General features: G+C 38.8%; 1 protein-coding gene across 12 annotated transcripts in view; it reads right to left on the bottom strand.

Annotated features, from left to right (window-relative positions):
- Positions 1-26,876, bottom strand: part of LOC138064414 (synphilin-1-like) — a 112,815-nt gene that overhangs the window by 14,622 nt on the left and 71,317 nt on the right. For all 12 annotated transcript variants that reach the window (XM_068926926.1, XM_068926932.1, XM_068926925.1 and 9 more), the window contains 5 exons: positions 17,347-18,209; positions 15,512-15,691; positions 12,331-12,444; positions 6,620-6,745; positions 2,530-2,699 (listed from right to left, as the gene is read on the bottom strand). In XM_068926926.1, coding sequence (XP_068783027.1) covers positions 2,530-2,699; positions 6,620-6,745; positions 12,331-12,444; positions 15,512-15,691; positions 17,347-18,209 — 1,453 coding nt within the window. The remainder of the gene's footprint in view (positions 1-2,529; positions 2,700-6,619; positions 6,746-12,330; positions 12,445-15,511; positions 15,692-17,346; positions 18,210-26,876) is intronic.

A 26,876-nucleotide genomic window follows, 5' to 3' on the forward strand; every position in this document is an offset into this window, starting at 1 on the left:
AGTCTAAGGCAGTTTGTTCTGAAAGCAGTTTTGATGGGGGCTTTCATTAAGGAAAGCACGCTTAAGTGTGCTGCTGTTCTGGTGCAGCATCGATGATTCCCATCTTTCTGTGGGGATGTACAGTGTTACTGGAGGAAGGCCTTATCCCTGGCTGGTAAGGAGCCCAGGAAAATGTCTAAAGACAGCTTGTGTGCTCAGCTGTTTTAAAACTTTTCTGGTGCTTAAAACAGCTAAAGAAAGGTTGCGAGGTAGATCAGGCCTTATTGAATTGATACTACTGTCCTGACCAGTCAAGTAATCTGTCATGATCCAGCCATAACTTCTCTGCCTCTAGAGCAAGATCCATTAACACTAGCAGAAGTAGGTTAAGAAAACATAGCAAAGCCAGCATAGCTGCTCAGACTGGAGCCTTTCCAATGCAATAGCAGCTTAAAGTATCTTAAACTACAGATTGGTCTTTTGTCTGTTGCCGTCTGATGCTTTTGGGATCTACAGAGGTGCTATGGACATTCTGTTTTCCTACCATGCTAAAGGTAAGGCTCCTTGAGAAACTGCACCAAGTGCTTCCTTCATGCCATGAATGTATTTTTATGCAGCCCCCTCTGGTGGGGCTGCAAAACAGGGCAGGAGCATTCTTTCACCAGCCCTCTGACTCCTGAGCGTAGGCCTCCGAGCACAGTGCACTGCTTCTATCAGGGCCTGCTTGGGGCCTGAGGCTGGTAGCCAAAACAGCCATGCAGAAGCTGCTCTTTCAAGCAGAAAATAGAATATTTCACTGCTTCAGTAAACTGCAACAGGGTTGCCCAAGAGACTCACAGTCCTTTGTCTTTGCAGGAGAGGAAGAAAAGGCAGCTGCTGCACTTAGCAGGGCTAAATCCGAAGCTTGAAAAAATAGGCTGCTGAAGGGAAGCAGATATAATTCCAGCTGAGACAAGCAAAGGAACTCATCAGGAGCCAAATAAGAATCATTTAAACAACTTCCTATGCTTGTAGCCCAAGAGACAACAGAGGGGGCTTGAAAAGTGTTAATGCTTTTGTCAGGAAAGTGAGAACTAGGCTCCATGTCTATGGGAGCGAATAGCCTGCTGAATAACAGAACAAGTCTCTCTTTTCCATATGAGAGATAACAGTTCAATCAAATATTGAGAGAGCACTGTATAGAACTGAAACATGGAAAACTCATGATTGCCATTTTTACTTCTTGTCTTTATTTTTGCTGAGTTATAGGGAATATAAATCTCATTGGCTATTGAGATGAGTCAGGTGCTGACGTAGGCTACTCAGGAAATGTCCTACGCTCCTTTTTTTTGTTATAGCGGCTCATTTGCGTATTTCAGTTTGGTTTTTTAGCAAATGTACCAACTATAAAACACCTGGTATTTTGAAATGTCCAGTGAACACTGTCAGACTAAAATTATCGAAATTGTGAAACTTATGATAATTTCAATTTCATTGTTTCATATTTGTGAGAGTATAAGGGTAAAAAAAGAGTGAAGGTATCACTTAGAGAAAATGCTTCTATAACATAAATGCTTAGATGTACATATAAAAACAAGCATACTTCAAATGCAATAGTGTTCTATAATGATAAAGGGAGCAGATTGCTACTACATACTTTCTGTTGTAATACAGTACAAAACAGATGCATGTTTATAGCAAAGGTGAGAAAAAAAATTATTTTTATCCTTATTTTCAAGATATGCAGTCTGCAAGTCAAAAAGTTGCCTGCATAAAAAGATACGGTCTCCAAAACATGGGATTTTCAAAAGCTTTTTTCATGGTCTGTGGTAGCCAAAATGCATTTGATCATGTCCTTAAGTGGGAACCAAATGTTAGCTCAGGGCTGATGGTTTCTGAGAATTTCATCTTATGAGGTAATTGATATGCTCAGTCACAATAATTGCACTGACAATAAAAGCAAGCAATTGCATATTTAGTGTTTCAACATACCAGGTTCTTTATAGATCATTTATTAAAAACCATACTGAAACATTCAAGGCAGCTCCTACGAAGAAAGAAATACAGCATAGAATATTTCCTGAGTAGCCACCATGGGCTTTGGGAACCTTCCAAGTTCAAAGAAAACTTCCAACTGTTATTTCCATTATTCCTCCCAACATCAACACCCAGTACTGTAGCTGGGAAGAGCCACTTACTGTATATAAAGGCATGCTATGTGAATAGAAAATACGATTAGCAAAGATGTGATCCCAAGGTATTAAAAGGGAAAAGTGAGAGAATTGCTTACAAATATACATATAAAGACAAGCATATGACACACATACCCTTTTCCACTCCCATCCTCTTTGTCAAATTTCACAGCAAACTGTCACCAAGAGAACAACTGAAAAACTGAACTGATAAGGGGTGAAGGGGCAAATAGTTCAGAATGGCACAGAGTTGCGAAATAAGAGAGAAGTATGAACTGTCAAATATCACATACAGGGAGAAGGGACACCGTTGATAAACTGAGGAAAAAGGAGAGTATTGCTTTCAGAATGATCCCTCTGTTAAGAATTGAACACTTACTCCTTTAGTTGCTTAGTTAGCTTCACAACTTGAGAAGCCAATGACATACATGTCTCCACAACCACTAAGTAGCGGGAACACATGGTGTGCCCATGTCGCTCAGCACTTTGTGAGGGTTTCTCTCCCGTGTGGTTTTGCATAGTGACGTTTGCTCCGTATTCAACCAATGTCTGTAAAGATACAGAAGGAAACACCAACAGCTGTAAACATAAATCTCTGCTGTGATTTTTGGTCAGTAACAAGAACTGCTGGGCCTAGAGCACTCCTGAAAAAAAAGTTTGAAAAACCTGGGTTAAGCTGACCATTTTTAAAAATCAATCACCCTGACAAGTCTGCATGCAACCAGAACTCCCAATGCATACCACCAAAATCTATCACTGAGGTGCAAGGCTAACACAGCAGAGCATACTGCTCTTTCAGATGATTATAAAAAGACTGTATTTTTCGTTCCTCTGCCTTCCTTGTTTTAGCAGAAAATGCCTTAATCAGGTAACTTGTTTGTGTATGACTTCTACCACTCATACTGTGATGGAGACCACTGAATGAAAGAGCACTTGCATTTGGGCACCTGTTTTGAGCTACAACATCACACTTTTTCAGGTGAACCTTTCTATGTATGACTGAACACTGGGCTAACTTTGCATATGCTGGCACAAGTACAGGAGATGCAAGCAAATGCAATTCAGAGGACATCAATGCTAGATAAGATCAGGGTCCAGGGCAGCACCAACACGTTGCTAGCCAGTTTATGAACGGTGGCACTGAGTTGTAAATTCTTACAAGCTCTGGTGCCTGCTATTCTGGGGATTTCTGCACTGCAGCACATTGCAACACACTCTAAGGATCTGATTTTAGGAATGCCTTTGCTACAATATTTGCTGACTCCTTTTGTGGTTCAGTTCTCAATTTCCTACCACAGCAGAACCCTTGTGTTTAAAACAATCAGCATACCAGCCTCAATGTCCCGACTCCTCAGTCAAGGGACATTTGGATATGAAAGGTATGGCACGTTCTTTCCAACAATTCCAGTAGGTCACACAGCCACAACTTCCTTTTTGTAGAAAAAAAATGTGTACAATGACTTTTTCCATCTTTTTTTTTTGATGCTGAAAGAAGCCTCATTGCTTTGTACTTGCTTGGCTTTCCCCTATTGTCTTTTTAAAAGATCCTGAAATATTTGTCAGCTTCCAGACTTTAGGTGAAATAAGAGCTTGCAGTCTGATATATACCCCAGTGCTATCCATAGCATTAGTGAAGAACCCCAGCTCACTTCTGGAGAACCGTTCAGGCTGTGAGCATGGCATTTGGGTGACCTCTGGGACTTAAATCTGGAGCGTTGTAAGGCAAAAAGAAGTTCTGCCAGGCTGACCTCAAGAGATGCAGTAACTGAAATAAGAATTCAAACCAAACCTTCACTCTTTCTAGTTTGTTTGTAATAATCACTGTTATATACTAGTTGCTTTACTGTAATGCCTAGAAGAGGATCTACTTGTATTCAATAATGTTTAAACACATACATTGCTTATAGCATTTTGGAAAAAATGCAGATCAAAACCATAATATGTCCAGAAAATAAAGCATCATTAATATACACTTATACATATGCAGAAGAGGTAGAGGGTGGCTCAGCTCCTGACTGACTTATTCAGGCGGAGCAGGGAGTTGATATATCGTCTGCCTATAGTTAGTGTGACTTTGTTGACTCAGAACAGCAGGCAAAGAGACCATTACATCTTCTGATAGAAGAGAGGAATGGTGGTCTCTTGTCTACTGAATCTGTACAGAAAGAAAACTTCTGAAGAGTCTTGCATTGCACCCCAAGACAGCAATTTGGGGTTGATTTGCTAGTAAAGAAAAATCAAGAAGCGGGGAGTTATGACCCTGTGAAAAGCAACAGTATAATTTGGAACAAGATAGGAATGTCACTTGCTCAAAAGAACAGTGAATAAGAGGGCTGGGGGATCACTGAAAGCCTATGACACTGCATCCTCTGTACTGCTACCTACATCCCCCCTTCTTTATCACTTCTTCCTTTTTACCAATTGTTCGTTGTGCCTTGTTTTAAACTAGGCTGTAAAGCTCACTGGACAGAGGACTTATTTTATTTCGTAACACAACAGAGTATCAGCTGCACTTAACACCTATAAGTGTTAATGAAGTGACATACGCTAACTGTATATTTTTGCTGTGAACAGATATTTTTATGATTTATTTCCTATAGCTTCACTTTACCAACACAAAACACTTGCTGTTGATTTTCAAACTGATCTACAATAAAACAGTTTTAAAAATTCTAGGTCATTTATTATAAAGTTCATTCTTCACTGAGAAAGCAGGGTTATTCCCTTCTGATTTAGCTTTATCCATGAGACTAGCCTGCAGATGTCACCACTCTGCTTAATTTACTCATTTCTCCTACAAATCCATTGTACATCTTGAAGAGACGCTGTAAAAGTTAGTAGGCCTACACACAGATCTACCACAACAGTGCTATGAGCTAGTAAATTGCAACTATTTCTTCTATCCATTTTTTTTCCAACTGATCAGAGCAATTGTCTGGCAAATAATAATAAAAACACTAGCTTTAGCACAAACGTGCTGATTTGTTTAGTATGATTCTCATAAAAGTTTGTACAGGATTTCTGATATTCTTGACATCTGTAGAAGAATTCTCCCATCAGTTGAGAAAACGCGGAGATGGCCATGTCCTCCAAAGCTATTTGACTATTTTCTTCTAAGTCTACTCCTTCAGCTCATTTTTCTTTTTTTTTATTGTGCAAGACTCCCAGACTGGCTTTCATGTAGTTAGGTCTTCTCTGTGTGTCCAGACATACAAATGAATTGCCATAGTAACAAGCATCTATCTATGCATCAGTAGAGTCAATGTAACACCACACACAAATATTTTTAGCTCTCTAAAGAGGTTAGCTAGCAAGACTTGGCTAGCTGTATTTCTTTTAAGACTGAACTCAGAAAATATCCCCTGCATTCACTATGCTCTAAGAGTTGCTATTGCTCAGCTCACGTGCAGCAATAAGTTTAGCACATTTATCTGAGCTCTCAGAGTCTCTGTACATATCTCAGGTCTCAGACTCTTTGAATTACTACTGCTTCTTGGGGATGTTTTCTTTCCCCTCTTGATTTCATCCCACCTTGAGTTCTGTTTCTTGGCTTTCTGCCATGTGGTTATCTACTCTTTTCTCTCTTCTTCTTTGATGACTACTTTGTTTCTCAAATATCTTTCTGCAACCACCTGGGACAATTTTGTTATTATTTCTTCTCCAAACAGCTTTCAAAGTGATGACAACAACAAATATTGAAAAGTATTCTTGTGAGGAAAGATTCTAGTGACTCATGAACAATGGGTAAATCTGTGTTGCATAATTCAGTGCAAATTAGAGATGCTTGACCCAGCCATCCAATTCAACTCTGCAGCTTTTTTGGTATGTCTGTGTTGAATACTGGTACTATATACAGGCGTCCAAACTAGCTTATTCAGATCCACCTCCCAAAAGCACTGTAGCTGTGTTAGCCTTCCCAGTAGGGCAAATTAACCATTTCAGCAGCTCTGTACAACAGAACTATTTTGCTCACAGTGGTCAAGGTGATTCATTGAGAACTATCAGAAATCAACGTCACACTGTATTGTTTAGTACAGATGCATTGAAAGGATAAGGATGGCTTGCTCAGGGTGGAAATCTTTTAACATGGAATAAACTGTATCTGTTACATGGTTTTTTTTAAGCTTGAGAGATGCAACTATCTATAGGAGAAAGAAACAGAAAGAAAACATCAGAATAGTAAGAAGGTTGATATCAAAGTATGCGTATCTACTCTGGCTGCCCTTTCTGAGCATAACACAGCTGCTTATGTATGAATAACATAATGATGTTTTCTTCTTGCATTGCAAAGGTTACTTAATATAGAGCTTTTCTCTGAGTTCTAGAGGTTTAAAGTTTTTTTCCGGCAAATTTTAAGGTACTCATTCTTTTTTCCTACCTATAAGATTTTCCATATTCATTTTAAAGGTTGTTAGCATTCAAGTTTGACTTAAAGTAGAGCTCTGATGTAACTGGAGCTAGTACTCTACCTGTATGCATCCTAGATAGCCATGTTGAGCAGCTACATGAACAGCAGTATTACCGTCCTGGTCAACTTCATCCAATGAAATCCCTTGTTCTTGCATAAACTGAAGAAGCCACAGAAGGATTTTCTCCTGGGGGAGGGGGAAAGGTAGGTCACAAAAAGTAAGAAATAATGGAAAGTTAGATGTACTATAGCAACACTGGTAGCGTCAACTGTTACTAAATCTGTCCCATAATTCCTATTACAAATCCTTGCTTTCAATCCATCTTAACTTTGTCAGACTTAGTGTAGCATGGGCCTACCTCTGACTGAATCTTTCAGGGAAATAAGTAAAAATACTTCATTCGCTTTAAGAAAAGACATATTAGGAAAAATATGTGCGCCGTAACACATTTTGACAATTGTACCTCGAAAAGTATGAGTGTCTGCATGTTGGAGATGAGACCTGAGGCAAAACAGCCTGTAGGTCAATCTGAAAATCTGCCAAAATTTGGTGCAATTTCATAAGCCCCTTTGAAAAACAACAATTGGAGCATGCACAGAGATCATAGAGCTGAGCAGCTAGATTCTTCAAAGCTGTTATCATGCCCCAGCTCTGGGCTGTTTTGTATGAGGAGAAGAAACAGAACTAAAAGCTGGAAATCTGTCTATCCTGCAATCTCAGTGTGTTGACCACTGCACCACATGTATGTGCCTGCAGGTTGAAAAGGATGGGGAGAGTCGGACCACAAACTTGCAGGTGGAAGTGCGGGGAGCCAAAACTGAGGTGAGAGAGAGAGAAAGCAAGCTGGACAAGACATGGCTCAGGAATATGCAATATGGAAGAAAGCACTACTAGCTAGCACGGGAAGAAGGAATTCAATTAGATGAGGATCTGGCAAGAATCTAGTCATAGATGGGAAAGGAGACTAACACTGAAAATCTAGGGAAGAGGAAAAGAAATTAAAAGGAAGGAGACTTGAAAAGAAGTTGGTTGTAGACAAGAATTATGATAAACCAGAAAGGGGACTGGGAACATACACGCACCCACGAGAAGGCAGATTTTAGATTTCCTGAGCTTGACTTTGCCATCTTAATTCTTTTTAACATTGCTTTTAGCGTGTGCCTGCATGTGTAAAATATAATTTATAGGGTTTTTCCTTTATAACAATGGAGAGTCTATATATCTGCACTAAGCTTATTTTATTTCTTATTTCCCCCAGTAGGTTTCTTTGGAAAACTGTTCTACTCCCTAGCAAGCTTCCATGCTTCTCTAGATTAAATTTGATTGTGCCTTTCTGAATGTGATACATATTGAAAATCTATAATACTACTATGCATTACATAAAAGTGTAAGCTCCCTTAGATGATACCTGCCTGCAGGTGTGCTCCTAGTTTTTGTCTCTTAATAAAGAATAAATTACTTTCTAGCTCAATTTTTTTTTAATCTAAGCATGCATTTTTTATTATCCTCAATTTATATATTTTTATCATTTTATACCATTTGTATATTTATTTATATCTGTCGTGCAATACTAGCTAGGAGCCGTAGTTCCAAATGGCTTTGCAGATGCTGGTGCTGTCCAACACCAGCGCACACACTTAAGGTTAAGCGCTTCAGTAGTTTTAGTGCTAAGTATATACTCGCACACAGGCAAACACGTGTGTGCAAGACAGAGAGGCACAGCTAAACAAAACAGTGCTGAAACACAGCATCTCTAGGATTCTGAACAGTAATCAAGTAGGAAAGAGAAACAATAAACATGGAGAAAGGAAGCTTTGCCTATGTATCTTGAGTACAAGCCCCTTCTTGTGTAAGTGGTGCCAAGGAAATTTTAACGTCAAGGAAAATAAGATGGGACCTCAAGACTTTAGGTCTCCTCCAGATGATTCTACCCATTCAAACACCTTGAGCTCCATTCACTACTTTAGATGGATAGTCTGTCTGGAACTTATCTTGTTTGTATTTCCTCTTTAACAGCAGTTTTGGTTTTATTATAGAGGGAAGGGAGACTCATACTTCTCCTTGGCTGAATGCCAAATACAGCTGAGCGCCAGCATGGAGAGATGCCTTCAGATCACATATCCCTTTTAAAATACTTTCAAGCAATTTCTAGCGATATCTGTGGTGTTGGCCAGCGGCGGAAAAGAACTGCACGGCTCCTGTGAATTGGTGTTATGTTTCAATAATCAAAAAAAAAAAGTATTTTAGAGAAATTTCTCTGTAGAATTAGAAGACAACTAAAGCTTTAAAATTATATAATATATATTTCTTCAGAATATAATAGGGACCAAAATGTTGAGCGTGGTCTGTAATTTTATGACCACAGACAGCATGGAACAAATTATGCTTTTTAGTCATTTATCTTATCAGACACAGAAATCAAGTGCCTGGATGGCTAAATACAATCATTTGTATTTGGAAGTGTCTATACATCAATTGATCACAAGCACAACATTAGAGGCCCATTAAAATAGTTTGTTTCTCTCAAATGGCTATGTTTTCCCATAGATGTATCCCTAACATACATAGGGAAAACAACCATTTCCTTTATTTACACATAGGAAAAATGAATATATCGCAGGACTATTTTAGTAACACTCACTTTATGTATTGGAAAGAAAAGTGTTCTTAGATATATTATCATCAACTCAATTTAGTCAAATAAAATGAAAGATAATAAGAAAATTCATTGATAAGGTTAAGATAATGGAAAATAATCATACACATACAACAGGAACTGATAACTACTGAGAAGTTATTTAGTATATTTAATAACTTTAAGACCTGCAGTTATCTTATATTCTAACAGTGGTTAGAAACCTTCTGCAATATTCTAGACCTACAACAACTCAAATGTCCCCAGAGAGAAGATTTTTGAAAACTCTACAATATGTACTTTCTGTTTTGGGACAGGTTGCAGACTTCAGCTCCCACAGCTGACTTCTGGAGCAGAAAGAATAGTTAACAAAGAGCATTTTTACTATTAACTGGACTACAAATGGAAGGATTAGCACGGTGAAAAACACTGACTCTACATCTAATCCTAGCCCCATTACTTGGTATTGACTAAATTAGCTCCCTTTCCCAGTATCCTTTCACAGTAGGTATTAGGTTTTCTGAATAGAGAACTATGGGGTGAGAGAAAAGGACACAAATTATCCCCGCAAAAGTGACATTGGATAGTGAAAAGCAAACATCTCAAAAGTGCAAAGGAGGGCGTCGTTATGCATTTGTGTGCCTGACTGCCACGCGCTCCTCCCCATTGCAGTCTCCAGCCCTACACCACCCCCAAGTGGCACACAAAATCCTTCCTAAGCCCTCAGCCAACCTGCTGCTCTGGATCCCCCGAACCTTTAGGCTCCCTGGAGCTCCAGAGGTAACAAACTCTCAGCATTCCCCGCCCTCCGTCTCTAACTTGTACAGTCCCTGCTACTGCAGCATCTGTGTTTGAAAGACACTACAGCTCTGTGAAGCTCTTAGGACCTACTAAGTGAACCTAGGATTGCAGCACCATCTCCTTCCTATCACATGGTGCATGGGCCAGACATAGCTGGTCCATGATCTGCGATAAATCAACCACCTACACGCAGTATGGGGGTTTCTGTCAACAGAGCTTGCTTCTCCATGTCCCTCCAAGGTTGCACAACTCCATACTTAAAAAGAGGCCACTGCTAGCAGGTATGCAGGCCAGGCTGCAGGCTGGCATTAAGCTCTTCTCCTCACCCATCACATGAACTTATGCAGTTCCTCTTTCACGGGACAAAAGCAGATGAGAGAGGCATGAAGAGCACAGTATTGTTGAACTGCATTTGGAGTCTGGCCATGACTGTGGTTTGACCACACCGTTAACATAGGAGCTTTGATATAAGCCCCCTTTGCTGCTCACATAAAATGATATTTACTGAAGAAGAATATGGTGTGTATGTACAGTGCCTGGGGAAATCAGGGATGGGTTGACTCTGTTAAAAAATGATTGAACAACAGGTCTTCCTTGTAAAAACAATACTCTTGTAATTCTGCCAGACCAGTGTTTACGCAGATTATCTCTTGTGTAAGTAATGGTAAAATAAATTAAACCTTCTAGGACAGTGCCAACTCTGCATTTGAATTTCTCAAGAACTTTTTCTTCTTAATACAGTTGGGTAAGATAGTCTGGCTTCCTTTCACCCTCAGTGTTCTGTTAAGTCTGCAAGACGTTTATGGATTTTTTTATATATATATATATGTAAAGATAATTGACATTACATGTGAACTTTTTTTTGGCATTCAGTGAACTATGAAAATTTGGCAGCAATTTTTATATCACCTTTTTACATTTCATGGGTGGCTGATTGTAGCTGGTGTTTCTTAATTGGTGGAGCTTCCTTCCCTGCTCTGAACAGAATATAGTTACAGTGTGCCAGATCTGCTCCTGGCAGTAGAAAGCATAACTTCTCTGAAAAAAACAGAGCTTCACTGGATTTAGGTTGTATAAACATCTTTAGACATGAGGGCAAAATTAGGCCAACTCAAAACAAGACATGAATGTAAGTTCACATTAAGCTTTCTCTTCCAAACTTTCTTTACAGGCCAGATTTGTCACAGAAAGGACAAAATCAATCAGCATCTCCAGCAGGGTCCTAATTTGCACCAGTAACGTGCACAGTAGCTGGGAGGCAGAGAGGGAATAGCACTTTGGTCAGTGTGTGAATGAGGGCCTCCGCGTTGCCTCAGGAAGCACAAGGAAAAGGGGAAGACTTCCAGCTTTCTGACCTTGCACACCTGCCTGCTCTCCTTCCCTCTCCCTCAAGTAAATCCATGGTTGGACAGTACGAATTAAAAGCAGAAACATGCCACAATTGTTTTATGATATTCAATAAGAATCTCATTTGCACAGGGAAAAAAACCAAAAACTGATTTTCTTAAGAGGGGCGGCTACTTTTTGCTTGTTCTCTCTTTATCGGTAAGAGAAAAAGAAAATTGCATTGGGTGAGAAAGCGGCCCATCCACCAAAGACATTAGAGAACAGTAACGGATCACTATTCCTTCCATATGAGATCCTGGACAAGCTCCTTTGAAGAGGGGTTATTGCAAGGTCTGTTTAGGAAAAACAGACTTTGCGGGAAGAGAATGCGGCGCGATTAAGCGGTCTATGTTTCCCCAGATGCTAGCAGAGCACTCAAATGCTGAACTCTTGAGGTTTCCCATCATTAGATTTATAGATAAGTTAGGTGTGGAACAGGATAAGTTTACAACACATTTTTATACGTAATTCTCAATAAAACTGGCTAGAGCTAGACAGATGATGTTCAAGTTTCACCACACTTCACTTCAGTGCCAATATACTGAATTCTTAAACTGTCACAATTTGCCAAAATTTTTTGAGATGAGTCTTTCTTGGAAAAGGAATGTGAACTATCCCAGAGTGTTTGATGATTTTCTGATGTGGCCAAGGAGACCTCTACGCACCAGAATGAGATGACTAAACTCCTGTGCTGTTCTTCAATTGATAGGTTAGCCTAATGTGTCATCTAATCCTCTCCTTGCCATTACTGAAGGTTTCAAAAAAATGACTTAAGGGGGTATATACTGAAAAAACAAGCAGATTAAATGGGAAAGGCTCATGCTATATTTTAAGTAATTATGAACACCTGCATTTAAAAGCCTTATGCTTATTTGGCTATTAAGATGCTTTCAATTCAAACTGTTGTATGAGCATATCAATCTCTGTAAAAAGTGAATGAAAGCCATACCTGACCATAGCAACCTGCATAATGAATAAGGCTTGGGTGATCTTTTGAGCAACTTAATTCTGCAATAGCTTCCGTTTCGCTCACCATCCACCGAACGCACTCCAGCTGACCGTTCTAAATAAAGAAAAAAAACGTTAAAAAAATGCCACCTGCTTCAATCCCAAACACATCTACTAAACAGGGAAAGGCTTATCAGAACCACTAATAGGTTACAACATTCTAGTTTGTTTGAAAGTTTGTTCTTTTTATTTACTCTCACATAATGCACTTGTTTATCCTGCTGTCCTGGATCAAACACAGCTTGGCTATTGATATTACTCTGTTAGTTTAAACTTGCCCAACATTTTTCATCTTTTCCCTCCTAACACTACAGTTGTCTATGCATATTGGTACAGAACTTTTGCTGAGCGGCACCACTGGGGACACCAGCTCATGAGGCAGTGAAATGGTATTACATACACTATCTGCCTTCTACTCTCAGATCATTCAGAAGAAAACATAGTTCTGCTTCCATCACTCATACAGCAAGGCTCAATGATTAAATGAGACCACTTCCTGAACTGGAGCGAACAGGCTCTCTCCCTACGCACTGAAGACTTCACTGTTCAGTAATTAAACGCATGCCAGGTTATTATTAGGTACTACTGGTAGTATCTGAATACCTAGTCCTCATGGACTAGGACCTAACTGTGACACTGTACAAACACAAACTGGAAGATGGCTCTTGGCCTAAAGACCTTTTACACCCTGGGCCCAAGATTCTCAAGCTGCTGTGCACACTGGTAATAGTGTGCAAGTTACTGTGAAGCAGGATGTGGATGCTGCAGAAACAGATGAACATTTCCTTCAGAGCATGCTTGTGGCCTAGTGTAAAGACAAGCGTTTTTATCAGCTTCTCTGGCTGCTGCAGTGACCCCTTTCAGCAATGATATCTGGGTAAAAGCCGTTTGGCATAACCACATTCTGGCCTTCTACTTGATTTTTCTATGGTCATTTCCACAAAGGCCATGTTATTCCTTATAGCTAAAAAAAAAAAAAAAAAAAAAAAGACATTTCAAGTGCTTGGTAAAGGTTTCACATGGGTCAACACACAAACATACAAAGCTGTTTGCAGGCATAAAATGAGAAAAAATATCCTAGGAAGGAAAGAATTTTTCATTTCAAGTTTCAGGTTGATTGTTATAAAAAAACAAGAAAAAGAATGTAATAAATATTAACCCACTTAAAAACAATATAGGAGAAAGAAAAAAATTACAAGAAGATTTGTTTGGTATTTGTCTTACTCCTTGCATATGTACCATGTGCACAGATATACACACACATAGACACCACTTCTACTTTACTTACTTTCCTCTATTTCTCTCAATTTCAAAAATGAAGTAAAATAACGAAAACAACTGTGTTCTTTTAAACGCTACAGAAAAAGCCTCATATATCAAATCAGGGTTCAAATATTAGTTAGCACAGATAACTTTATAGATTTGTTGTGCTTTCCTTTGTATCACAACTGAGTAAAATCTTATGGTAATGAATTAATAAAATGAAGTACCTGCTAAATAATACAATTTTGCTAATTTGTAGGAGATTTTTCCACAGATGCTTTAAATAAACCAAATAAAACAAACTGCTAATATGGCAATATGACTGGCCATAACGTTATCCCTTTATTTTCACTCTAGCTCATAACTCAAGCTCAGAAGGAGATCCTCAATTAAATGCGACTGTTGTAATTAATTCATTCTTTATTGGAAAATGTTGCACGTGATCAGTAAATTGTCTACAGAAACCCTCTTCCATTGAAATCTATGTTCCTGCATACAGATTTTCTTTCCTTCTGATAGTCATGAGTCTTACAGAACACGGGTGCATTTCCCACGCTATACACTATACTATAACATTAGTGGAGTTATAATAGTATAATCTAAGAGCAAGAAGAATAAAAAGTCGATTCTACCAGTGTCCCAAACATTTTGGAAGTAAGGAGCAGGAACTATGAAGTTTATTTATGACAAATAATTTTCAGGTTCTGAGATAGCATTTGCAATGACCCAGGACAACTCTGGCCGTGCAGGTCATCGTCAGTAACCCTTGTGCCCAAGCACCATCACATTCAGGAAGAATTCAGCGATATTTACGTAAATTTCTGGAAATATGAAAGCGTGTCCAAAATGTTATAAGCCAGCCTTTGGAGGGAAAAAGACAAGACGTGCTACTAGCTTATAAATAGATCATCTTCCCAGGTTAAAAAAATAAGAGAGAAAACCATTTCCAACTAAAACTGTAAGACGACTTTAGACTGGCAGACCGTAGCAATTCAGATTGGACATGGGCCAGGCTATTGAAGCTACATGCCTTATTTTATAAAAGCAGTTCAGTCATACAGACCAGCTAGATACCAGTTTAATTTCTCATTCATATAGGGGGGAGGGAGAGGAGGGAAAGGGGAAGATCCCTGACTCTTGCCCTAAGATACTGTGTCAATGGAATGGCTGTCACCTCTGAAAGAATAAAAGTAGTTTCCCCACACCACTATATTTCACTAAAGCACAGCAACACTGTGCATCTTCCCATTTTCCTATGTAATAGGTTTTCCTGTAAGTTTGGGCATTAATTTTTGCCATTTATGACAGGTTGTTCTGTAAGATGCAAATTTTAACTTTGATGCAATTGCTCTAAACTCCGAAGAAGTTTCACCTTCAGATGTGAAAGGCCACTGAAAAAAGCTATTGTTAGAAATAGTCGAAGTGTTATCAGGCTTTGCAAATACATTCTCATGCTTGTCTTTCAAGGTTATATATTGTACATATCTGTTACAAAAAAAAAAAAGAAACTTCTATATTGTCTAAAGAAACAATTAGGTCTGAACTAAATAAAAGTTCCTTGAAATATAACAAATATTTTTTGAGCCAGCTGACTGAATTAAAAGTGGATATATATGCACTGACAACAACGTATGATGTGCCAGTGGTTTACAACAGACATTGTATCTTGCATAGTAATGCATTTTTGTTTGCTTATGTGGTACCAGGCAACTGCAGAAACGTTCTTTTTGCTCTAATTTAACAAAACCTTTGAAAAATAACACCCTGTTGGATGCATTACTTACAGCCATCACAGAGAGACACTAAATCACCTTTATGTCACATGAGAGACAGAGAGAGAGAGAGAGAGAATGAATCACCTTTATTGCTAACCCAGCTGGAGTTAGTTGTTCAATGTTTCGTTCATTCAAACAGTCTTCCCCCATCAAGGAAGTGAGATGCTGCAGGCATTCTGCATGTCCATGTGATGCTGCTATGTGCAACAGATTGTTGTCATATTCATCATGAATCTTATCCAGATTATCTGCTGCTAAGTGTGGCTGTTAAAAAAAGAAATGGTTAAAAATTTCATCACATCAGTCACAATTAGGGATAAAAACACACACAGAACGTTAAATCTCACAGTCCAAGATATAAGTCAAAGATATTTTCCTACAGGCACATTCTTTTATAACTCTCAAAAATCGGAGCTTTTCACTTCTCTGGCTACTGATACGAGATAGGACAGAGGGGAAGGATGCCTTGATTCACTGCGTCGTTTCTCTCTTCCTAATGTAATTGCCACGTAACAATGCAAGGTCTTGTGTAGCTTTACATCTCCTTACTAGTTCGTTCAGCAACGTTAACTGCAAATACGCTCACATTTTCATAATTTCTGTCTATTTTGCAGTTGGTTCCTTTTCTTTCTTTTTTGGTATTATACTGATGAGTAATTGAGCAGAAAACATTCATGACTCTTAAAAAAACGTTCGTACTTTGCTCACCATAAAAGTGGCAGCTTGTGCTAAGCATAATCTAAAACGTAGTTAAAATACAGGAAAGAAGCCTTTTATTTGGTAGCTTGTTTCCATAATGAAATTTGTATTATAGTATTCTCTTGGAATATTGAGCAAAGTACTACACAACCATGACCTAATATATTAATCCTGCCCAAATTTAATTTTAAGACAAAATAAATGGATTGAGAAACTCCAGAAGGGAAAGGGAAGAAGGAAGACAGAGTTAAGGATTAACAGTGATAAGTTCCTAGAGTTGCGCAGACTTGCCAGCACACAACTCATTCAGTCTACTTCACTCAGATGTTTTGGCCTGTTCAGAAAAAAAAAAAAAAATTATTTATCTATCTACCTAAGACAACCTTTTTTAATTCCCATTTTTTTGATGAATGTTTTTCTTTTTTTTTTTTCTGACTGAGCACTCTAATATACCCTTCTGCCTCTGTCTAGTCTTTGAGTAAGCCTGCCTTTGTCTTTGCTGCTATGTTAATAACATGTCTTTGTGCCTGAGGTAGCTGGTAAACAGAGAAGCTAAACAAAAATCTAACAAAAACATTCTTACACATACACTATGCCTCCAACAGCCCTTCTGAGCGGTGATCACGTGTTCTGTGTCATTGTGCTAACTTGCACCTAGTTACTTTGGAAACCATCATTGATAATGTCTGATCAGAGCACTAGACCTAACTAAAAGCTCCATATGGGTCAGAGGCCAATGAGGCTTTAGAGAGAAATCCTGCCCAAGAATGCTGTTGCAATACGTAGGCGTAAACACTCCTGAATAATAATCAGAATACAACAGAAGCCCCTCTGTTCCTACGGTCAGCCTCTAAATAGCAACCGAGGTAAACCGCCAATAACTGAACAAAGTAATCTACAAACGTCATGAAAGGCAGAACTCGATTAAGATTTAAAATTAATATTCAAATGATCTCAAGCTTTAAAACCCTGCATTTTATATGGTATCAGTTTACTGCATGAGCTAGCAATCTTATCCATGCTTACATAAAACAAATATATTGTTTTTGCTACGTATTTGATTTAAAGATTAAAACTTGCTGTTTGGAAACCCATATGCTCAATTTCTAAGGTGAATACAAGACAAAGAGAGCAGCAGTGCAAAATACGGACTTCATCAGCTTTGCTGGCTTTATCAGCCACTCTAACTCTACATGGATTATGAAAGAGATGGTACTTACCAGTAACGATATTTGGCCTTCCTTTACAATGTTTAAGATGCTCTTACTTTTTTTCACCTCTTCATTCCTCTCTTCTGGGCCCCCTGCACTACTCCAGCTCATATTCAGTTCCTCAAGCTGCTTGCTTTCTGCCACTGCTGTCTGCAGGTGAAAAGTTCTCAGGTGGCAGTTTGGCATACTCTTCTCAGTTTTATGAGCCTGAGGATCAACAAATGTCCTGCTGAGGAAGCCCTTGCTCTGGGCTTCAGATTCATGGACAGAGCTACATTTAACTAAAGGCTGGGAAAGCTCTAATTCTTCCGTTAAATGCTTGTGTTGCTCAAGGACAATGGGCTGCGCTTTTCTCAGCTGAGAGCCTTTCACGGGGGACAGAACGCAAAACTGTGTCATGCCAGTGGGCAAGGTCTCTGTGTTCCCTGCCAAGCAGCTCTTTCCACTGAGACCGTTCACTGTTGAACACACACCCAAAAGTTTTTTCTCAGGAGCCACCTTTGTAAATGGAACAAGTTGCTGGCTTGACTTAATGTAAGGCACATCCAAAATTTCATCCATATCCAGGTCATAGTGCTCGAGCTCCCCAACCAGAACAGCAGGCTCAATGTTTTTACTTTTAAGGTTCTCTCCTTCTCCTGGGCTCTGGTCACCATCCGGAGGTGCAGACTGAGAATCGCTGCCTTTCTGGTATTCCCCCTTCTGGTTCTTTTGGTCATCGCTTTCATTGTTCTCGGAGCTCTCCGGCTGGTGCTTCAATGGGGAGACCCTCTTCACTGGTCTGAATTTATTACACATATCTGCAATTCCTGTTGGTTTCTGCGCATTTCCGATAAGAGTTGAGACCCCACAGCTCCAGCTGGTGCCGGAAACTACAGAAACAGAGCAATGTAATTGAGAAGTGTTTATTATGACATGATACAGTACCCTTTAAAGATATACCTGGCCAAACGCTAGGTACAAGAGTTACATAACATGCTGCACTCACATCTAAGCAGATTTAATGACAACTCTATTACAACAGTTGAAGAACTTGACGCTCCAGAAAAAGAAATATTCTTCAGATAGGAAAAAGGTTTACTCACAAAGTAATTTTAATCAAGTTTACTTACAAAGTAATTTTAATCAAGTAATGGACACCAGTAAGAGCCTAGTGGCATTCCTACTGGCCTTATGCTAGTTTGCCTTCTGCTATTTTTATCCCACAGAGATGCATCAGAAGAGCAGGAGGACTTTCTAGGAAGTCAGCAACAGGGTTGGTCAGAATTTCTTTTTCCTTGAAATTTTTTTAGTGGATTTGTTTTAACAACTGCAACAAACTTTTTTTATTTTTTAAAAGGCCTGTTTTCTCTGGAAGGTGGATTTTCCTTACAAGAGCTGGAAAATCTGTTTTCACCTGAAAATTAAACCTATTTATTTGGGTATGATGTCTCATTTTCCATTTCTCTGTATCTTGGGCTTCTCAGTCAAACTTTCCATCCCATAATGTACATATATATAAATATACATACATACACACACACACACACACGCATACACCTAGCTCTGGAACTTACAGATCATTATCTGCAGTACACTGCAGGATATAGCGTTCACCCAGGGGATTGACTTGGAGAAGGCTCACTCCTTTTGCACTTTCACCCTTTCACACAGTCCCAGTTTGTGATATTCACGATCTCCATAACCAGCAGCACACCAGCAAAGAGTTTCCTTTATTTGTAATTTTCAGTAGGGTGACTCCACTAAAACCACTAAAGCCTTTAGTCTCTTTTTCCTTTTGATGGCCCTTTTAATGTATACCAAGGGTTCACGTATTCTCAAAGTCAGGAAGACAATTCAAACATAGCAGATTTATTACACGTTAACTACATATCAGGAGGATCTAATTTGTGCTCAGAAACACACTTTGCCATGAACACCCTCCTAGGAAAACAGATATAGGCGCTTTCAGTAAAACATTAGTGTTTGAAGTGAAAGATTAGTATAGCTTAGTAGTTACGAAGGTCTGAAAATTACCTTAATACTTTGGAAAGAGCTCAGAAGTACATTTCCCCAGAAAAAAAATTAAAAATTATAATAATAATCAAAAGGCATGTAACTTAGTGGGCCAATACAAAGAACGCACTGTACAGACTTATTTATGCATTGTATAAGATTCTAGGTTCAAAGGCCTACACTTTTATGTTGGTTTTATTTACATGTGAAATTTTTTCCAAGTGATACAGGGAAATGGACACCATATGTTTCCCAGCTGTTTTGTTCTGACAGGAACTATTAAGCACTCTGTATGGAAATGAATTCTGTCTGAGTTTTATGAAAACACTGCTTTCAACACAGGGGTCTAGACAGAGAAAAAGTCATCAACATTTTGTTTGTCGTCACTTTCTTTAAACTTACATTTATTCTGTTGCTAGGCTGAACAGGCTCTTTCCACTTTCTAACCTTAATAACACATATTTACATAAACCACTGACAATAAAACTGCAAAATCTGACACTGCAAAGAAGCAACAACCTTTCTTACAAATCTGTCTTTGATCATTGCAGCCATGTATTTCTCTTTTCTTTCACTACAATCAGAGCAGAGGGAGGCACTGCTGTTTCTTTGTTTTTCTCCCCAACATGTCGGTGGAACAACTCTTTACAAACACTGGCTCTAGAAAAGCAAACTGGAACATCCAGAACAATTAGCAATGTTTTAATGAACTTAGGAACATATTCTTTACTTAATTAGGATGATGAATTTACAGTGCATTTAATAAAGGATTAGAATATGGCATTTAACCACATAAGCAGCGGGGAGTAATGCAAATCAGACCGGCGGACTCAATACTACTTTGAGCTAATTTCTGTTTCTTGGGTGCTGTATATGCTGTACCCAAGCTTAGGCTCTCCCTATAAACAAGATTGAGACCATACCCGGGCCAGAGTGGACCAGGGCACGGATGAAACCCTGAATCTTCTCCACTCTTTTTACGGACGTTTGTTGTTGTTACGCAGAAGCAAGCAGTGCCTATGTCCTCCAAAGCACCAATACGGCAGGGGTTGTTATGTGAGTAGTCTTTAACAGCTGCTCCAGGAAAAAGCCTTTTGCTCATCTCTCCACGCTTACAAAGTCAGGCAGAGGCCACTGAAAGGCTAGGTCAAATAAATACTAACTGTTTGATTCCTTTACAAACAACAGCACAAGATGGTCTGTGTTTAAGGCAGAGGACTAGAACCTGGAGCAGCTAACTTGATTCCAAAACCCATCAAATGATTCTCATACCATCTTGGATGAGCCACATCGCTTCTGTGCGCTAGTATTTCACCTATAAAAAGGTGACGACAAAATTTCGTATTTCCGAATGTGGTGTCAAAACTCGTTCCATAACTTTTATGCAGTAATGATGAGACACTTAGCTAATACAGCCATGGGATCATCCAAGCACAAAGAGAGAGGAACAGAAAAACTGGGAAGACTTTTCCCTGACATTAATAAAGAAGCATAATGCTGCCTGATGGAGCTGAGGTGGCAAAGCATTTCCTCAGTACTAAGGAAAATGGTGTCTGACAAAAATCTGCAAGGTCAAATCTGCAAAAGTAGATCCTGGCCATATATTGGGCTCTCTGCTCTTAAGGAAGACAAAATAGAAGAAGTGAATAAAGAGGCTTGTAGGTATATTCATAGTTTTTATTTTTTGCATGCAACCTAGAGCTACTTTGGGGGGAATAAAAAGGGTCAGAAAAGGGGTCAGAAAAGGGGTCAGAAAAGGGGTCAATTAGGAAGCAACTTCTCTGGCAATTTAATTGCTTCATCATCTTTGATTTCAGAAACCAACATTTATTTATGTGGACCTTTCTAAAAAAGACCCTTATAACACGTTTTCAACCGGAAGTTGAAAGTAACTGGAGTTAAGCTTACTTCAGAGCATTCTTCAATGCCATCTTTGTATCCAGACAGCGGAGGGGTGTGAGGGAGAGTTTTATCTGGTACATGAGCGCCTGTGGGTAATTATATGAGTTTTGTCCAGTCATCAAGGTTGTCATACACAAATGAAGCCTTACCCTTGCGACAGGCAGTTTCTGTGATGCTTACAGTCTAATGCCAAAATGTTAGAATTCCTTTAAACTGTCCCGAGTATAAAGGAAGATAATAAAGGACTCAACTTTTCAGCTCAATAGGAAAACTACTATTGAAATTCTTCTCTGATGTGCATGCAAGAGCATGCAGTAGCATTCTTTTGTCGCTCATAGCTTCATGACACAAAACAGGAGGTAGCAACGGGCTGTATATCATACATCAGAACCATGATGAGATGAACTGAGGATACCGAAAAGTGATACTGAAAAAGATGCTGTGATGCAAGATCTTCATGGATCCACCTAATAAGGAATCGGGAACTATTCCCAGTCACCGAGCACTGACTGATTGTAGTTCTGAGGGAATGGTCAAACTCCTAACTGCCTGTTTTTGTCACCATCATCACAGACTCATTCAGGTTTAAGCTCTGACCAATATTCTGTAGTCATGTCCGCTGCTGCTCAACAAGTGGGCCATACAACTGGCAGTAGCACAGGCAGGCAACACAACGGATACAAAGATTCAAGCCAGTTGCAGATCAGCTGGCAAGGGAGTCACGTTGTTCTAAATCACTTGTTAGCTACACAGCAACCTTTAACAGGAATGAAAATGAGCATCAATTCACTCCTGTTCTTCTGTGAGTTGGATCTGACAATCCCATTGCTATGCTGTATCCCTCACTGAAATCCTTGAGCCTTTTTAGCCTACTGTCCCCTCTTCTTTCTCAGGAGGGACACCAGTATCTCATGGTCAGCTGAACCACTGTACAGAAGGAAAAAACAGATGACTTTCCTTTATCCAACAGCTATGAAAAATCAGTCATGGATGTCATTAATGCTGCTTCTGCCCAGCAGCCTGATCTGCCACAAAACTGTGCTAGCTCTGAATTGTCCGTATTTCAGCCTTTTGGTTTCTGTGAACTCCATACCTGAGCAGTCAGAAAACAGAGGAAAACTGTGAGTAACGGAGAACAGTGTCCTGCTTGGGGCCTGGAGCTGAAAGCCAGTCATAGAATATGATGAGACTATCTGCTGCTTTTATCATACCTAATAGATCTTTCAAATGTCTATGAATCTCTGAGGCTGAATCATAGTTATTTCTTTTTGACAAAGAATTGCCAGCACTACAATTGCTCCTTTCACTACACTTCCTCAAGGTAACTGGCTTGCAATGTTTTTAATGCAGCATTCATTAGGGAGAATAGGTTCTTAGGTGACCTGATGTAACATGCCAAGATGGCCTTCAAATGCTCCTTCTGACCTAAGTTATTCTATGATTACAACATAACCATCCTGCAAGCAAAACCAGCTTGCAGGTAGGAGGAAGACTGCAAATAATGTGTGAAACTTCCAAAGACGTAAAAGAGAATGGGGGAAAAGCTTTTACCCTAAGAACTCGTCAACACATAGCCAGAAATCTTCTGGTACAAAACAGTGGGAGGTATTCCCTACCCTTGCTGAGAACACAGCAACGAGCTTCTTTACTGTTTAGGCTTTGATCGCCTACAAACAAAAGCAATCTCTGTTAGACTGGCTCCATCGCTACTGAAAGACGAATGCATTCAAATGACTATCTGAAATACCTCCTCCTTGCTCTACAAATTCCATTATTGTGGGGGTTACTTTCCATCATCGTTAAGAAAGGCTGGCCTCAGTATTGACAACAGTCTATGTCTATAAAATATTTTTTTAAACACAGTAATTCACCATACAACCATTTGAGGGGCCTGCAGTAAGTATATGCACAGTTTCACATGTTGAGTTTTACCGTCCTTTCAAAGGAATGCTTGACCTTCCTCCTTGTGATAGGACTTCAGAAGAGCCTCTTGAATCAATTAAGACTTGTACTCATTCCAGGTCCATTTAGAGCACTGTGACTCTGACTTTGTTTACAGACACCAAGGTGTTGTCTGCACTAGGGAAATTTTCAGAAAATTTCTTACATCTTTAAACACTGATTCATCTCCAGTAATTGCAGCAATATTAGATCTCCAAGAGACGGAGGAAGGGATGTCCTTTACACATGAATAACATAAAGAAAATGAGTTCTGAATATCCTTCTGTTTACCATTTAATTAATATCACTGAAATCATATTTAACAATTTTAACTGAAGGTGGCACTGTTTTACAGTTTTAATATATTAATAACTTCCAAGAGTACATTTCAGGTTTCTTTAACGTAAGTTCTGCAGCATGAGAATCTGAATTAAAGAATGACCCTGCACAGAAGAGGAACAAAGTGGTTTTGTTCCCATTTGCAATTGAAAGCGAAGCCATTGCAAAGAAAGAAAGGGTTAGGAAATGAAACCAATGGGGATAAATAATAACTCAAACTCCATCTTTTCCAGGTGATCCATACATTAATACAAGCCTCACCAAATGAATAATTTTCCTTATCTTGGCTTGAGGAAGAACACTGTAAAAGCTGTCATTTCTAAAGTAGATCTTGTAAAAGAGGGAAACAAATTTTCAAAATGGACAAATTGAGGTCTCCCAATTCCAAACTGGGGTTACCCTTCTCCATATTGATCTGGGAATTTAAATGGGTACTAACAAGGGAAGTTCTAATGAAAAATTCGAAGAGGTCATCATGGCACATAATGTGTAAAATGGAAAGACCAAGGATACAAGTTTGGAAAAGAGCCTTTATACCTACCACAAGTTTCAATGCATATTCATGATTCTAATTATTGTTTTTTCTGAGAAAATCCTTCAGTTTTCTACAGCCTTTTCAAAGTCTGGACTTACCCAATCAGTTTTGTATTGTTCCAGACATATTTACCTGGGACATATTTGGAACATAATTCTCAGAAATTAATGCTATATAAATAATGCTGACTCCATATCAAAGCTTTGCTTAAATTTGAGTTATAGTTAAAAAACTACCAAGAGCTTGAGACAGGAATTGTGAGTAATCTGAAACACTGAGGAATATAAAATTACCATATTCACTGATTCATTTTCCCAAATAGGAAAACAACTTTCTCAATACTTTTGTGAATTACAGTTAATTCGGCAATTAATAAAGCAGAGCAGCGGGATGCCTTCTGGAGACCAAAGGTGAACTTTATCAGCATGTGAATAAAGATTTTAAGTAGAATATTGTCTTCACTTGAGGTATACATTTAAATGACAACGAAAAGTCATCCTAACTGACAGAATATACCGTAATGCAATGATATGGTTCAGTGAAGCTTGTTGAACACAGATGTCCTGAACCATTTGTTCAAGTGCCCTTAGACTATCTACCCAGAAAGAAAGCAGCCAATTTCATGCTTAATAAGAAAGGCATAAGGGACTGATTTCTGTTTCAGTTCATCATTCTGTGTTAGACAATGCTGGAAGTCAACACACAGCCTGGCTAGCCATTTCGTTTCAGAAAAATGAGGTAGCTAGATCCATATTTAATTCATATTTAATCCATATTTATGATTGCCCTTAATCACACAGTATGATCCATGTGAGACAGATGAGCCAGGATTTGCCCTACACCTTTTCTCCTACCCTGTAAATCCTGCACCCGGTAATCTGGCGGTAGTGAGATATATACTAGGATCTCAAGAATTGCTTGGAATTTTCCTGAGTCAGAATTCCCTATATCCAAGGAAGATGACAGAGAAATCAGTACTGGGCTTGTATTAACAGCATGAGTTTCACACAAACCCACTTGCAAAAAACTAGAAAGAAAGAAAATACAGTCAGTGCAGTCCAGTGAAGAGATCAATACAAGCAGGAAGAGCAATATGAAGGGAAGTCATCTCTCATATGTTCTAACCTCTTCTTGTCCAAAAGTAGTAGTAATTTGACCATAAATTACAGGTAGAAATAAATTGGGTGGAAAAAAATGTGCTGAAAAGTCTATGGGCAATCCATGAGAAAACACACTGACTGGTAAGCACTTGCATGTTTGCCTAGGGTTAAAGGAGCTTAGGGCAATCCAAAAACCATGTAACCTCACGTTTTCCTATGTTACTAACATACTATTCAACATTTAGATGAAACAGAGAAAGCAAATGGGATCTCAAGGCTATTTACTAAACTTAACTGTGAACAATGACTAATAAGGACCCTATATCATCTGTCAGTTAACTGAAAAATGTAATTCCACAAAGAGTAGCTGTCTGGTTTAAATCAGTTCAAACAACCTTGTGGCGAATATGGTTGTCTACATCTTAATATATATATTTAAATATGAAGTTAAAACTTATTTTCTTTATACTTCTGACTTAATTGCTTTAGCGAACTAAATGTTCTTTGGAGAGAAAGTTCACAGAGATCATTTTTTTTAGGCTATTAGGATACCAACCTATGTAGTCCTACTAGTAACTTACACTTAACTTTTAGTTCATTTATAAAATAATTATTGTATAATTCTACTTCCACATTCTTCTCTATTTTTAAGAAAAATATAACTTCTAACTAAACAGGAGACAGTACAAAGTAGAGGGCTGGACCAGTTTGTGGTAAAACCTCTGAGTTACTCTATATGTAAATTATTTAAATTGTCAATGGAATATAAATATACAATTGCAGGTCTGCCACGCATATTAAGGATTTATGATAAAATTTATCTTGATCAAAAACAGCACATAGCAACTATAACTTTGGGAATGTGTTTGACTCTTTTTGATGGTCCATGATATGCATCATTTTGACTGCATCAAAAGCAATTATGAAAAAACGTAAGATGGGATGGCCTTACAGATTGTTGACTGATGCAGCTTTGACTGATGTTTCAGTGAAGCCTGAGCAGGGATGTAAAGTGATACCTTCTTGTTCAACAGTGTATGTGTTCATTCAGTGATAAGTAGAGAGAAAAAAAAATAAGATTTTAGTATTATTTTGAGTTCACCAGAATGGGTAAGTTGTAAGTAGAATGAAAAAACAGATTTTAGTACTATTTTCAGTTTGCCAAAACTATTATCAGAGCTACCAACTCCTCTTTTGATTCAAGAATTTTAAACAAAGCTCTGAAGTAAGTTCCACTGGCAGACTCCCTGGTGCTACTACTGTCTTCCAGCAATGCATCTAGTTACTTATCTCAGTTGCTCTTCAAAGTAACAGATGAGTGCAGATGTAACTAAAATCAGCACTGGAAAAACGTCTAACTGCAAAGGGGATCATGAAACAATTGATCAATTGATAATAAGTTGTCCATGTCCAAGGGTCTTTCGGAAGAGCTAATAACCAATGCCCCATCCTTGCTACTGGCTTACGTTTTAGTGTAAGGATAACCTCGGTATTTTAAATACACGCTTCTTGAAAACAGAGCAGATATAGTTATGTTGCCACTCTCGCTAAGCAGTCTTCATTAAGATCAACCAGTAAAGAATGGCTTAGTGGCTATTCTTGCCCTCTTTCTCCAGTTCACCTTGCTCTTGGAGCAATTGAGAGAATCTGTGCTTTACCCCATTCTGTAGAATTTACATCCCATAAGCACATAATCAGCTGTTCATATTGATAGGCAGAGAAAGCAA

This window comes from Struthio camelus, chromosome Z (genome assembly GCF_040807025.1).
Source record: "Struthio camelus isolate bStrCam1 chromosome Z, bStrCam1.hap1, whole genome shotgun sequence".
In the NCBI taxonomy this organism is placed as follows: domain Eukaryota; kingdom Metazoa; phylum Chordata; class Aves; order Struthioniformes; family Struthionidae; genus Struthio; species Struthio camelus.